Source organism: Emydura macquarii, unplaced genomic scaffold, assembly GCF_026122565.2.
Source record: "Emydura macquarii macquarii isolate MOO-44397 ecotype Brisbane River unplaced genomic scaffold, CSIRO-AGI_Emac_v2 contig_212, whole genome shotgun sequence".
Lineage (NCBI taxonomy): Eukaryota > Metazoa > Chordata > Testudines > Chelidae > Emydura > Emydura macquarii.
The window spans coordinates 6,219,283-6,233,285 of NW_027130349.1; the positions used below are offsets into that span (position 1 = coordinate 6,219,283).

At 39.2% G+C, this 14,003-nt stretch overlaps 1 protein-coding gene across 5 annotated transcripts in view; it reads left to right on the forward strand.

Moving 5' to 3' along the window:
* The window catches only part of ROCK1 (Rho associated coiled-coil containing protein kinase 1), a 165,532-nt gene that overhangs the window by 128,596 nt on the left and 22,933 nt on the right, over positions 1-14,003 (forward strand). For 4 of the 5 annotated variants that reach the window (XM_067546875.1, XM_067546883.1, XM_067546891.1 and 1 more), the window contains exons 25-28: positions 1,252-1,340; positions 2,044-2,232; positions 3,003-3,168; positions 9,117-9,187. In XM_067546875.1, coding sequence (XP_067402976.1) covers positions 1,252-1,340; positions 2,044-2,232; positions 3,003-3,168; positions 9,117-9,187 — 515 coding nt within the window. Of the gene's footprint in view, positions 1-1,251; positions 1,341-2,043; positions 2,233-3,002; positions 3,169-8,563; positions 8,613-9,116; positions 9,188-14,003 lie in introns of all 5 variants that reach the window. The other variant, XR_010919512.1, reaches the window with a different exon arrangement.

Genomic DNA, 14,003 nt, shown 5'->3' on the forward strand with positions numbered 1-14,003 from the left:
AATATTGTGTCCACCTGGGAGGGGTTGCAAGCACTTTGAGGGTGAGGATGAGAATTCAAAATGAGCATGATGAATTGGTCTGAAATCAACAAGATTAAATTAAATAAAGACAAGTGCAGAGTATTACTTATAAGAAGAAAAAATCACATTCATAACTACAAAATGGCTAGGCTGTAGTTATACTGAAAGGATCTGGGGGTTATAGTGAATCACAAACTGTATATTAACCAATAACGTGATGCAGTTTTGAAAAAGACTAATATTTTAGGATAAATTAATAGAAGTGTCATAAATAAGATCCTGGAGGAAATTGTCCTGGTCTACTTAGAACCAGTGAGGCTTCAGCTGAAGCCTTGTGTCTTCTGGGCATCACGCTTCAAAAAAATGTGGAAAAATTGGAGAGAGTCCAGAGGAGAATAACAAAAATGCTAAAAGATTTAGAAAACCTGATCTCTGTGGCGAGGTTTAAAAGAACTGGGCATGTTCTGGTCTTGAGGAAAAAAAACTAAGGGGAGACGATAAATTTTTCAGGTATGGTCAGGACTGTTATAAAGAGGACAGTGATCAGTTGTTCTCCATGTCCAATGAAGGGAGTACAAGGAGTTTATGGGCTTAGTCTGCAGCAAGGGAGATTTAGATTAGATTATAGAATCCTAGAAGATTAGGGTTGGAAGGGGCCTCAGGAGATCATCTAGTTCAACCCCAAAGCAGAACCAACCCCAACTAAATCATCCCATCCAGGGCTTTGTCAAGATACTAGGAAAAGCTTTCTATCTAATGGGTAATACCTTCCAGGGGAGGTTGCGGAATGCCCATCATTGGATTTTTTTAAAGAACAGTTTAGTTAAACACCTATCAGGGATATTGTTGGTATATTTGGTCCTGCCTCAGAGCTGAGGGCTGGAACAGATAACCTTTCGAGACCCTTTTCACTTTTACATTTCTATGATTTCATCCTCTTAAGGCAAGAAAAATTATATATATATATATATATATATATATATATATATATTTTTAGCATTGCAGTATCTGTGTAAAATATTCTTTGGTGAGAGTTTTATGGTATTCCAGTATCATTAAATAAATGGTAGTTATGGTAACAAAATGTCTGTGTGCTTTGTATGCAAAATCAAAGAACAGTAAAACGGGGGGAAAAATCACATGCTATAGAGAAATGAAAGACCTTTTAAAAATTGTTTTATTGTCATAAAATGAATACCTTAGAAAGTTTAATGGTATTTTTTTAAATAGAATTTAAATTGAAGAAAGAAGAGGAAATAAACAATATTAGAATGCATTATGAGAAGATCCTTAACAGTGAAAGAACTCTTAAAACACAGGTATTAATTTTTAGACATTTTAATATGAGCATTTTGATTTCACTGGCATACCAGAAAAATAGCTTTCAAATTTTAACGAATTACTCTTTTTGTGTAATTATTTCTCAGCATTATAGCTAGATGTAATTTGTATTAGTGATGATCTATAAACTTTAAATTTGCATTTGTGTAATTTATAACTAAAAGTTCTGATCCTGTAAAATTTTCAGCTTTTCACTTGAGTAAGGAATGTTTAAGTGGGTAAGTATTTGCAGAATCAGACCCACAGATGACTACATGTTAATAGGAGCATTTTTGTAGCCAATGCATTCAATTGTGTAATTGATTATGGTCTGGGAAATCCACACTTTTTAAAGGTGCTCTCAGCTTATTTTAAAAAAACAAAAACCTATTCCAAAATTGGAAATGTCACATTTTCCATCTCTTATATCTACTTTTTCTTACTGAAATGTTTGTATTTTAGCAATCAGTTTGACAGCTGCAGTAACAAGGTGATTAGAAAGTCAGGGAATTCTATATGCATGTCTCCAATATGATATCATGCTGGAATATAACATGGACTTCTCTAGCCCAAGTGATCATAAATAAAACTCTTTTCTTTTTCTTTCTGACATTGTGGTTCTGAACCAAGAGGAACTTTTATGTTCTTTTCAAAAGCTTGTGTATATAGCATCTCTCTTAATTCATTTACTTTTTTGTACAGGCTGTGAACAAATTGGCTGAGATAATGAATCGGAAAGATTTTAAAATAGACAGAAAGAAAGCTAACATACAGGATTTGAGAAAAAAAGAGAAAGAAAACCGAAAGCTACAATTAGAGCTTAATCAAGAAAAAGAGAAATTCAATCAGATGGTAGTGAAATACCAGAAGGACCTCAATGAAATGCAAGCGGTAAAAAATTTTTCCTTTTTCGTGGTAGTCTATGGTCCAGTCCAAAGGGGGGGAGGGGGGAAGGAATGAAGACCTTATCTTCTTTAAAAGTAACAGTTAGGATCCAGGTATATATATTAGAAGAAACATTTTTCTGTCCAAAATATTGTGATTATATTTTCTAATACAGTAGAATCTACTTTATAGACCCATTTCATTGTGACAATTACCGGGGAACGAATCCAACACCATGCATTTGACTGACTGAACAGTGGAAAAAATGGCACACATAATACGGCTTATGTTTTTTGCAAACCAATTCACAATAGTTTACAGGTGTAAATTGGTGCTTGCTAGTATAAAATTCCCTTTATGTGGTACTTAACTTTCTTTGTTACAGATTAAAGAAATAATTATTGCTCTAATTTAGTCTTTAAATGGTTTGGTTTAATACTTGGTGATATGCTTTTAAGAAAAACATTGATTCATGAAATTAATCAGACTATTTCCTAATTTAATGTATTCCCATAAATCCTTGATAACTCGGCTGATTGCTTAATTAGCATATTTTAATTTCAAACAAAAGCCCAAATCATTCGGAGAATTCTATTACAATATTATTGTAATACAATATTAAAAGATTCCAAATGAATAGTCTTTTAATCAAATTATTCCACAGATTTACTGAAAGTTTGTAATCCATCATAATTCATTCTTAATTTTTTAAATATTTCATTATTTTGTTTCCATTTTCTTTGTATCATATGCTTACTGTGTATATGTAAACACAGCAACTAGTGGAAGAGTCAACATACAGGAATGAGCTTCAGATGCAGCTGGATAGTAAAGAGAGTGATATAGAACAATTGCGTAGTAAAATCTTAGACCTTCAGCAAGGAATGGACTCTACCAGTGTTGCCAGCCTCCCGACAGATGAAACTGATGGAAACCTTACAGGTAGGAGAATTAATCATTTGGACAACTTCTCTTTTGTATATACACTTAATCTTCGAAATTGTTGGCCTTTCTGTCTTTTAGACAAATTACCATCTTTTAAAATGGCTTCTTCCTTATCTTTTCTGTATCCCCTCTCCATTATTTTCACTTTCAGTTTTTAAAATGTTTTACTTTATTCTTTTGTTGAACCCCTGAATGCAGGATGATGATAGTGTTAGCTTTTCATGTTGGAGGCCAGTTGGGATTTCATAGCTTGGTTAAATTTGTATAAAGGACAGTTAAGTCTTCATTCCATCTGAAATCAGTCTTCCCAGTTTATAGCCATCACTTCCATTCAGTGGAAGAGACCATCTTTACAACTGTCATTATTGTTTCTGCACTGTGTGGATATAATGGACGTGATATGTGTTGTATATCAAGAATCTCAACACTTTTCATAGTGTGAACCATATCTTAATGAAAAATTGTCTTATGGACCACCTCCCCTCCAGTTCACATAGCATTGCTGTGGCAATTGCCTCCCTGGAAAGTTAATGTTAGGAACATATTTAATGCATTTTTAGCTATATGTTGTGATTCAACAGATGAAAGACAAAGATAAATAGCATCATGTTACTAACCATTTCTCTGGAGACCATGAGCGTATACTTTGTGGACTGCAGTTTGAGAACCGCTATTGTAGTACTGATTACTTTTTGTGGTGCTGCAAGAGTATAACCCAATGTCGTTACAAAAATAGCCTTTGTGTGCTGATGTATCTCTCCAGATACAGAACAACATTCAATAATAATGTGCTATACTGCAAAATGCACTTAAAGTTATCGTGCTTATTTTTGTATACAATTATATAATTTTCCTTGTGAAAATAGTAATAAATATGCTTGTAATGTGACTTGAACATCTGTGTATACAGCAGCAAAATATATCTAAATATCTATAAATAAGGGGAGGACCTGTGTCATCAATAGTATTTTAGACAAAGGGGAGAAGGGTTATTGGTTTACATGTGACCTTACAACCTTAGTGGATGATTTAATGTAAAAGAAACGTTTTAGGCATGTTTCTCTTCCTATTGATGCATTCTACTGATGCCTAGATCTTCACACTACAGTTCTTCCAAGGATCTTAAAATGGTTGAAATCTTGAATTTCAGGTAGGTAACAGTCACTAGTGAAGTTTTAGATAGTAGCCTCCCTCCCTTTGTCTTCATTGCTGTCATATCCTCCCTTAGTTAGGTTTTTTGTTTGTTTGTTTGTTTTTTTACTTTAGATTATTTTAAATTATATACCTTTTTTTAAAATGTGTTTTTAGTCATTTAATGGTGTGTCAAAATCTTCACAACTGCTGCATTGCGTAATAAGTCTTCTGGCTTCTAGCACAGTTCAGACTGTAAAATGGACCATAACGCATATGCCCTATAGGTTTCTGACATATTTGTTCCAGGAGCATTTTTGGGATGTTGGCAGATACGATGTTAAACCCCTCCGAAATCTGCTGCTGGTGACTTCTACTGTCGTCATATTCGTGTAGGAGCATGAATATGATCATCAATATCTCCTATATGAAAAGAACCTCCATTGAACCTGCCTCCCTAATTTCTAAATTCATGTAATTTGAAAGCAGGAAATTTTCCCCAAATGGGTCAACATATTAGAAGTCTTATGCTGCCTAGGAAGGACAGTCTGAAACTATGTAATTCTAATTATCCAGTCCTAAGCTACCAAATGTACTCAATAATTAGCCCTAACCATATACATACTTGTGTATTATCTACTCCAAACCAGGGAGGTTCCCCACCAGATGGCATTAAAGCCCTTCAGAACCTATCTTATTTATATGGTGATAAAATCATGAGGATGAAATTGTGGCAGTACTGAACTACAAAGCATGGAGAGGTTGTGAATGCTAAAACTATAGCTGGGTTCAAAAAATAATTAGATAAGTTCATGGAGGATAGGTCTATCAATATCTATTAGCCAAGATGGTCAGGGATACAAATCCATGCTCTGGGTGTCCCTCGCCTCTGACTGCCAGATGCTGCGACTGGCCAATTTGATAATTTCCCTGTTCTGTTCATTCCCTTTGAAGCATATGACATTGGCCATTGTTGGAAGACAGGATACTGGGCTAGATGGACAATTGGTCTGACCCAGGATGGCTATTCTTATGTTCTTATGTAAAGCACTCAACAAATGCCCCAGATACAAGAAGTTCAGAAGGGAAAGCCCACCTTCAGCTTTTACAAGTATGCAACCAACTTTTTAACTTCTGTAGAGTTCAGAGAGGCCTTTCTGCATATTCCAGTCAGATCCAGACAGGAAATGTTTCTCAGGTTCTGTAGGCTACCAGTAAAAAGTACTGCCATTCAGTCTTTCAACCACCCCTGAGTTTCTGTAGAAATGCTAGTGACCATTGTTGCCACACTTCACTACCAAAGGATCCACTCTGTTCCAGGATGTCACATTTATTTGAGATGCCAGTTCATTTGGGACACAGAGGGCTGTGCAGATCACTGTTCTAACTCTCTCTAGGAACAAGTATTTGTGAAAAACCAACAAAAGAATGACCAAACACTGTCTCAGAACATAATCCAGAACTCTCTATCTGGGGGCTAGTGATAGACTCAGCTAATGATATTATATCTCTCTCTCAAGAAAAACTGAGCACATTTAACTGTAGTTTCTAAGACCTGAGATTGCATGAGAACCACAATCTGAATATTTCTAACCCTCCTCGGATTAATGGCTTTGCATATTGGGTTATCTACCCCTGGCTTGCTGGATCACAAAACAGTGAGAAGATGTACCCCAGCAAAATGCTCTGTAAAAATATTCACTATGGAATTGAAAGTGACAGTACCTCAGCTGGTTAGAATACTCATTTTAACAGACAAATCAAGAGAGATTCTTGAAGGGCATTCTGCTGCAGGTTGGTGTTATGCTGCTGTCCAATGGGAATACTGCTCTAAGAAGTTAGAAGCACTTCTTGGCTTAGGGACAGTGGTCCTGGGAAGAAAAGAAAAGCAACATGAACTTTCTGAAATAGAGGAAGTCTGCCTTGCACTCATTCCCTTTCAGTTAGTCTTTCAACAGCAACATTTTACCATTGTGTCAAAAAATATGACCACCATATCCTACCTCATTTGGCAAGAAAGGACTAAAGGGACACTGTTGTACCAGGGAGGCTTGTTTCTGTTCAAAGTGGCAGAGACCTGTTTTATCATTCAGAGCCATACGCCTGTTGGGTGTCCTTAATATGAAGGCAGACTGTCTCAGCAGAACTATGAGATCACTATTCCACATCGGTCCAGACATCCCATATTTTCTGAGCTACTACGTTAGGGTAACAACAGATATTTCTGTCCTGGATCAAATGTTTATCGAAGGCTAAACCGGCATTTATAACTGTGTTGGCTAAATTAACTGGCAATCAGTTAAATCAGATTAAAACAGGACAATAAATGAAAGTCTAAACAAACCCATATGCGCCATCAGTGTTTCTAGTTGAGAAGAAACCACAATCTTTCAAAGGCCTGTTGGATACTTGGAAGTCTTGAGCCTCCTAGAAAAGCAAGATATTGAGAAGCAGATAATCTTCAATTGCAAGGTACTTTTTGTAAACCATTCCTTATACAAATGTACTTTGTGCATCAGAATAGATGTTAGTTGGTGCACGGAAAAGAACATCAGCCAATTCAACGTGTAGTCCAGGGGTGGCCAAACCATGACTCGTGGAGCCCCCTGTGCTGTGCTTTCCTCCCCTCCCCCCAATTCTCTGCCTACCAGACTGGGGTGGGGCGCTCAGAGCTTCTGCCTTGCGGCCGGGTGGTGAGGCTAGAGGATTCTGCCTAGCAGGGTGGTCAGTAAGTTTGGCTACCCCGATGTAGCCAATGCAGCATTGTAAATATCCCATCCGTTCTCTGCTTCCTGCAAACTTACTTTGACAAGGGATTCAAAGGCAACATGGTGAAATAGAAGCCTCTGTAGTTTGCTCACAGTCAGTGTCCTTATGGGCACAACCTCACTTCTGCAAAGCAATTGGAAATATCAGACCTTCAGGCTTTTCAAATGCCCCAGAAAGAGCCTTAACTTAATTCCTCAGGCACTTTACTTGTCCATTCTTTGAACCACTTCAGTCACTATAGTTTAGCTTCATAACAGCTATTACTCTTCTTTGCAGCTGAACCCCTAAAGATTTTTAAGTTTTCAGAAATTACATCAATTTTAGTGATATTAATTCTTGCTTAATTGAGACTACCACAGGAATAATGTATTTCAAAACAGAAGAAACTTCTTAAGTGTGATTATTGTAGAGATTGAGGAAAATACGTTCCCTGCTAGGAAGTTATTGAATGTTAAGATTCAGAGAGCAAAGGGAAGTGTTTTAGGGTTGTGTGTGTGTGTGTGTGTGTGTGTGTGTGTGTGTGTTGCAAATAAATTTCTGGGTGGAAAAGAGTAATGCTGGCATGCACTTGCATATTTGTATTTCAAAGACTCTGTATTCTTCAAAGTAGTTGGAGGAACATCTGTAGAGTGTGGAGGAGAGATCAAAGAGAATTCCAATGATTGATAAGTAATCACATACCGTTGCCTTTATTATAGACATTAATGCAAGAAATGTTATTTTTCATATCTTATTTCAGTGAAATGGTATTTTTTCTTTTTGGAAGAATAGGGTGGCAAACCCTTCCTAATTTTCATCAACAAAATATATGGATTTTATTTTGAAAAAATATTTGTGTGTATTTTCAGAGCAGTGCATTAAACTTGCATGGCTAAATCTCACTGACTGCTTTCCAGAATTTATCCCTACGGTGATAGAGTTTATTGGAGGAATATATAGACAGAAAGTTGTAGCTAGTTTGTTTAGTTGATTTTCTTGGGGTATTGAAATGCTGTTAGCCCTATTTTAATCAAATGTATTGTTATGGCTGAATAATTGATTTATGCATTTATGTTACTGTTCTTTGACAACCTTTTTTTAAACAAACTATTTTTGATACTTGCTTTCCTTTTATAAAACTATACATAAGTAATTATAAAATAGTGAGATTTTCCATGTAGAATATCCATCGTGTCATTTGAACTCCGTTGGAAGAAAGACAGTGTTTCATTACTGTTATCCAGTTTCATGCATATTTTAAAAAATGAATCCCAAATAATAGAAATAAATTTAGAACATCAGCTAATTAGAGGTTTTTATAGCCGATAGCCAAAATGAGACCACAAAATGTTAAGTGTCAGTGTGATGAGTCTCATTTCTTTTATCAGTGTTCAAAATAATGATTTGTTATTTCAGTAAATATGTTGTGGGAAAATACATGATCAAAATACTCACCAGAAAATTGTCCTTTGAAAAATGAATAAAATGCTTGTCTCTTATTCTTTATATCTAGTTGATTCTTCCTGCATTCCTTATTTATTTATCTTCTATTCTTATCTTCTGTGAGTAATGGGTCACTTGCGTACCTTTGCTTGCTTTCTTGTGCGCGCTCTCTCTGTTTTGTAAACTGTGGCTCTGGTTTGTTTCACTTGCAGCATCGTTCTGCTAAGTATTTTCATATAGCCACTTTGAATATTAAATGATATTTACATTGAGAATATTTTAATTATCTTCCATTTAAGCTGGAACACATTTTTCAAACCAAAGCATCCTGTCTGGCTTTTTTTAAACGTTTTTTTAATATAATGTTAGATATTAGCCTTATGTAAAACAGCTTGTCATTTTTTCTGCAATAGCTGTGTGTACATAAAATGTTAGTTTGTGATGAAGCATGAAATATAAATGCTTATATCCTTGAGTTATTTTAGCTGTTCTTTTAATTCCTGCTTTGCTGATCTATTGGGTAATTGCCTATTGCCGCATGACGTCAAGTGCACTTGGTTATATTTGTTTGTTTTATTATAATATATTAAAACACTGTTTAATTTGCATGTTTTTTAAACCAGAGTCAAGAATTGAGGGATGGCTTTCGATACCAAACAAAGGAAATATAAAACGGTATGGCTGGAAGAAACAGGTATGAAAGGATTCCCCCCTTCTCCATCCTGCCACCCCCAATAGAGTTTTTTAAGCATATGTCCAATATTAACATTAACTGTGCAGCTTACATTTAGAAAAAAATAGAGTAATTTAGTATATATATATTACGTTATTGCAGAAAGACTACAGATATCTTCAAACTTGTGGCATCTGGTGTTATGCACTAAAATATTTTTTTAAGTAGGACTAAGTCTGGTTTGTTTGTGGTTTTTTCTGGCTTTTTTTTCAAACTGCAATGTTTTGATTTTTTTCATGGCAACTAGCATTGCTAGCAATGTGGAGGTGTTTTACAATGTGTTCTGCAGAGGAATAACATATTTGGTCTAAGTCTTATTAAATAATTGGCAATGAAACAAATTTAGGACTCAATGCTCCCTATTTCCTTTCTGTGGTCACAGAAGACACTGTACAGGTGAAAGAAACTAAATAGGGGATTCACACCTATTATGTACTAAGGGTCTAATCGAATACCCTTGGAAATTTTTCATTTACTTAATTGGTTTTAGATTAGTGTCTAATTGCTCATTGCAACTCTCCATAGCGGTATTGAAGAGGGTTAGAAGAGTAGCAGGTGGATCAAAAACTATGCTGATAGCCAGGCCTAAATCTTTTATTTAAGGTGTAGGCTTGGAAGGATTCGATTTTTATTGGTAAATATCATCGGTAAATATTGATTTCAATATTGCATGCACACGTGAAAATATTTCCATGGATATTAACAGAAATTAATAGCGTTCATTGGTGCTGTCCTCGACTTTACCCAGGTCAGAGCATTTCTACCTCAAGCCAGACTTCAAACTTTGTCAGACCTGATCATCCAGATCACCCCCTCACCAAAGCAAGAGTTTGCCTTAGACTGCTTGGTCACGTGGTAGTGTGTACCTACGTGGTACAGTACACAAGACTGCTCCTCAGACCCCTTCAAATGTGGTTAGCATCGGTTTACTCCCTGACAAAACACAGCCTGAACATGATCCTTATGATCCCACCTCAAGTATTTGCCTCATTGGTATGGTGGACAAAACCTACCCACGTAGCAAGAGCAGTTCCCTTTGCGGCCCCCCCTCTCGGTGCTGTCCTTGGTGTCGGATGCCTTGGACCTAGGGTGGGGGAGCCCACCTCTGCTCCCTCAGGACCCAAGGGCTCTGGTCTGCAGAGGAGCTGACATTACACATAAATGTCTGAGAGCTCAGGGCAATCCGTCTAGCCTGTGAAAATGTTCCTTCTCCAGATATTGGGAAAGGTAGTATGAGTGATGGAAAAAAGCAAATATAGTGCCCATCTTCAAGAAAGGGAGGAAAGAGGATCCAGGGAACTACAGACCGGTCAGCCTCACTTCAATCCCTGGAAAAATCATGGAGCAGGTCCTTAAGGAATCCATTTTAAGGCACTTGGAAGAGAGGAAGGTGATCAGGAACAGTCAACACGGATTCACCAAGGGAAAGTCATGCCTGACCAACCTGATTGCTTTCTATGATGAGGTGACCGGCTCTGTGGATGTAGGGAAGGCGGTGGACGTGATATACCTTGACTTTAGCAAAGCTTTTGATACGGTCTCTCACAGTATTCTTATCAGCAAGTTAAAGAAGTATGGGTTGGATGAATGGACTATAAAATGGATAGAGAACTGGCTAGAGCTTAGGGCTCAACGAGTAGTGATCAATGGCTCCATGTCTAGCTGGCAACCAGTCACAAGCGGAGTTCCCCAGAGGTCGGTCTGGGGCCGGTTTTGTTCAGCATCTTTATTAATGATCTGGAGGATGGGGTAGACTGCACCCTCAGCAAGTTTGCGGATGACACTAAGCTCGGGGGAGTGGTAGATACTCTGGAAGGTAGGAATAGGATACAGAGTGACCTAAACAAACTGGAGGATTGGGCCAAAAGAAATCTAATGAGGCTCAACAAAGAAAAGTGCAGAGTCCTCCACTTAGGAAGGAAGAATCCCATGCACAGCTATAGACTGGGGACCGACGAGCTGGGCAGCAGCTCTGCAGAAAAGGACCTGGGGATAACAGTGGATAAAAAGCTGGATATGAGTCAGCAGTGTGCCCTGGTTGTGAAGAAGGCTAATAGCATATTGGGCTGCATTAGGAGGGGCATTGCCAGCAGGTCGCGGGAAGTGATTATTCCCCTCTATTCGGCATTGGTGAGGCCGCATTTAGAATATTGTGTCCAGTTTTGGGCCCCCCCACTACAAAAAGGATGTGGACAAGTTGGAGAGAGTACAGCGGAGGGCAATGAAAATGATTAGGGGGCTGGAGCACAGGACTTATGAGGAGAGGCTGAGGGAACTGGGCTTGTTTAGTCTGCAAAATAGAAGAATGAGGGGGGATTTGATAGCGGCCTTTAACTACCTGAAAGGGGGTTCCAGGGAGGATGGGGCGAGGCTGTTCTCAGTGGTGGCAGATGACAGAACAAGGAGCAACGGTCTCAAGTTGCAGGGCGGGAGGTCTAGGTTGGACATGAGGAAAAAGTTTTTCTCTAGGAGGGTGGTGAAGCACTGGAATGGGTTACCTAGAGAGGTGGTGGAATCCATCTTTAGAGGTTTTTAAGCTGAGGCTTGACAAAGCCATGGCTGGGATGATATAGCTGAAGTTAGTCCTGCTTTGAGCAGGGGGTTGGACTAGATGACCTCCTGAGGTCCCTTCCAACTCTAATATTCTATGATTCTATGATGATAGACGATAATACGGCATCAATGTATTATGTCAACAAGCAAGGAGGAGTGAGATCCTCTGCCCTCTGCCAAAGGAACTCCGTCTATGGGACTTCTGCATTGAACATATGATCCATCTGAAAGCCTCACACCTCCCAGGGGTCAAGAACACATTGGCTGATCACCTTAGCAGGTCCTTCTCTTTTCACCATGAGTGGTTCCTGCACTCGGAGGTTGTCAAGGTTATCTTCCAGAGGTGGGGAATTCCCCAGATGGACCTATTGCAACCAAACAGAACAGGAAATGTCACCGGTTCTGTTCCTTGCAAGGACCCGATAGCAGCTCGCTTCCCAACACATTCCTCCTGCAGTGGTCGAGAGGCCTGATGTACGTCTTTCCACCGATTCCTCTCATCCACAAAGTCCTCATAAATATCATGAGGGACAAAGTGCAGGTCATAATGATTGCTCTGACATGTCCCGGTCAATTGGTTTGGCAAGTTCCAGGACCTGGCAACAGCAGCCCCTTGGATGCTCCTTGGACTTGATTTCACAAGATCATGGTTGGCTGTTACATCCAGACTTTGCTTCCTTACATCTGACAGCATGGATGCTGCATGGGGAGCATGAGAAGCAGGCTTGCTCCATTTAAGTTGAGAAAATCCGGCTGGAAAGTAGAAAACCCTCTACTAGAGTGACTTACCTGGCGAAGTGGAAATACTTCTGCTGCTGCACGGTAGAATGAAACCTCTCCCCGACCCAAGTTCCGTTACACTCCATTCTGGAGTATCAAGGCTTGGTGTTATCATCAATCAGGGTTCACCTGGCGGCCATCTCGGCCTTTCACCCACATATCCAAGGCAGATCAGTCTTCTCCCATGAGATGATAGCCAGATTCCTGAAAGGCTTGTAAAGGCTCATTCCGCATATCAGAGACCCGGTCCCCCAATGGGACCTCAACCTAGTTTTGTACAGACTCACTGGGCCTCCCTTTGAGCCCATGGCTTCCTGTTCGCTTCTTCTCTTGTGGAAAGTTGCCTTTCTGGTGACAATTACATCAGTGAGGTGAATCTCCATGATCAAGGCTCTAACATCGGAATCTCCCTATATTGTGTTTTACAAAGATAAAGTTCAACTGCACCTTCGTCCCCCATTTCTACCAAAGGTGGTATTGCTGTTTCATGTCAACTAGGATATCTTCCTGACAGTCTTTTTTTCCAAAGCCTCACAGCTCTAGTAAAGAGAAGTCTGCACATCTTGGACCTCAGGCAAGCACTGGATTTTTACATCGAAAGAACTAAGCACTTCCGAAAATCCATGCAGCTTTTCATCATGGTCTCTGAGCGAATGAAGAGCTTGCCAGTCTCATCACAGAGGATTTCCTCCTGGATTACCGCCTGCATCTGAACTTGTTACAAGCAGGCAAAGGTCGCACCTCCTGCCACTCTTGCAGCCCATTCGACAAGAGCACAGGCTTTGTCAGCGGCTTTCTTAGCCCAGGTTCCAATACAGGACATTTGAAGGGCTGCAACTTGGTCTTCTGGTCACACTTTTACATACCACTATGCCGTCATGCAACAGACCCAGGACAATGCAAGTTTGGCAGAGTAGTATTGCAGTTGGCACATCTGTGAACTCCTAGTCCATCTCCAGAAGTACTGCTTGTGAATCACCTGACATGGAATGGACATGAGCAAGAACTCGAAGAAAAAAAAGGGTACTAACCTTCAGTAACTGTTGTTTTTAAAGATGTGTTGCTCATGTTCATTCCATGACCCACCCTCCTTCCTCTCTGTAAGAGTTCTGGCAAGAAGGAACTAAGAAGGAGGGAGGGCTGGCAGTGCCCTTATACCAGCACATACATGTGCCACTGCAGAGGGTGCTAGAGCCGGCCCTACGGATACCACTGAGGGAAAAATCTCCGGCACTAGTGCATGTGGCACGCGCATTCACACCTGACATAGAATGGACATGAATTACACATCACGAAGAACAACAGTTATAGAAGGTTAATAAGCGTTTTTTCTTCAAAATGAGTCTCTGCCCTTTCATGCTACTTCCTACCTTCCCCACTTCCTCAGAGCCCTGTTACAACTAGGCTGCAGGATTAAATGTGGAAATAACAGAAGTAGTTGAAG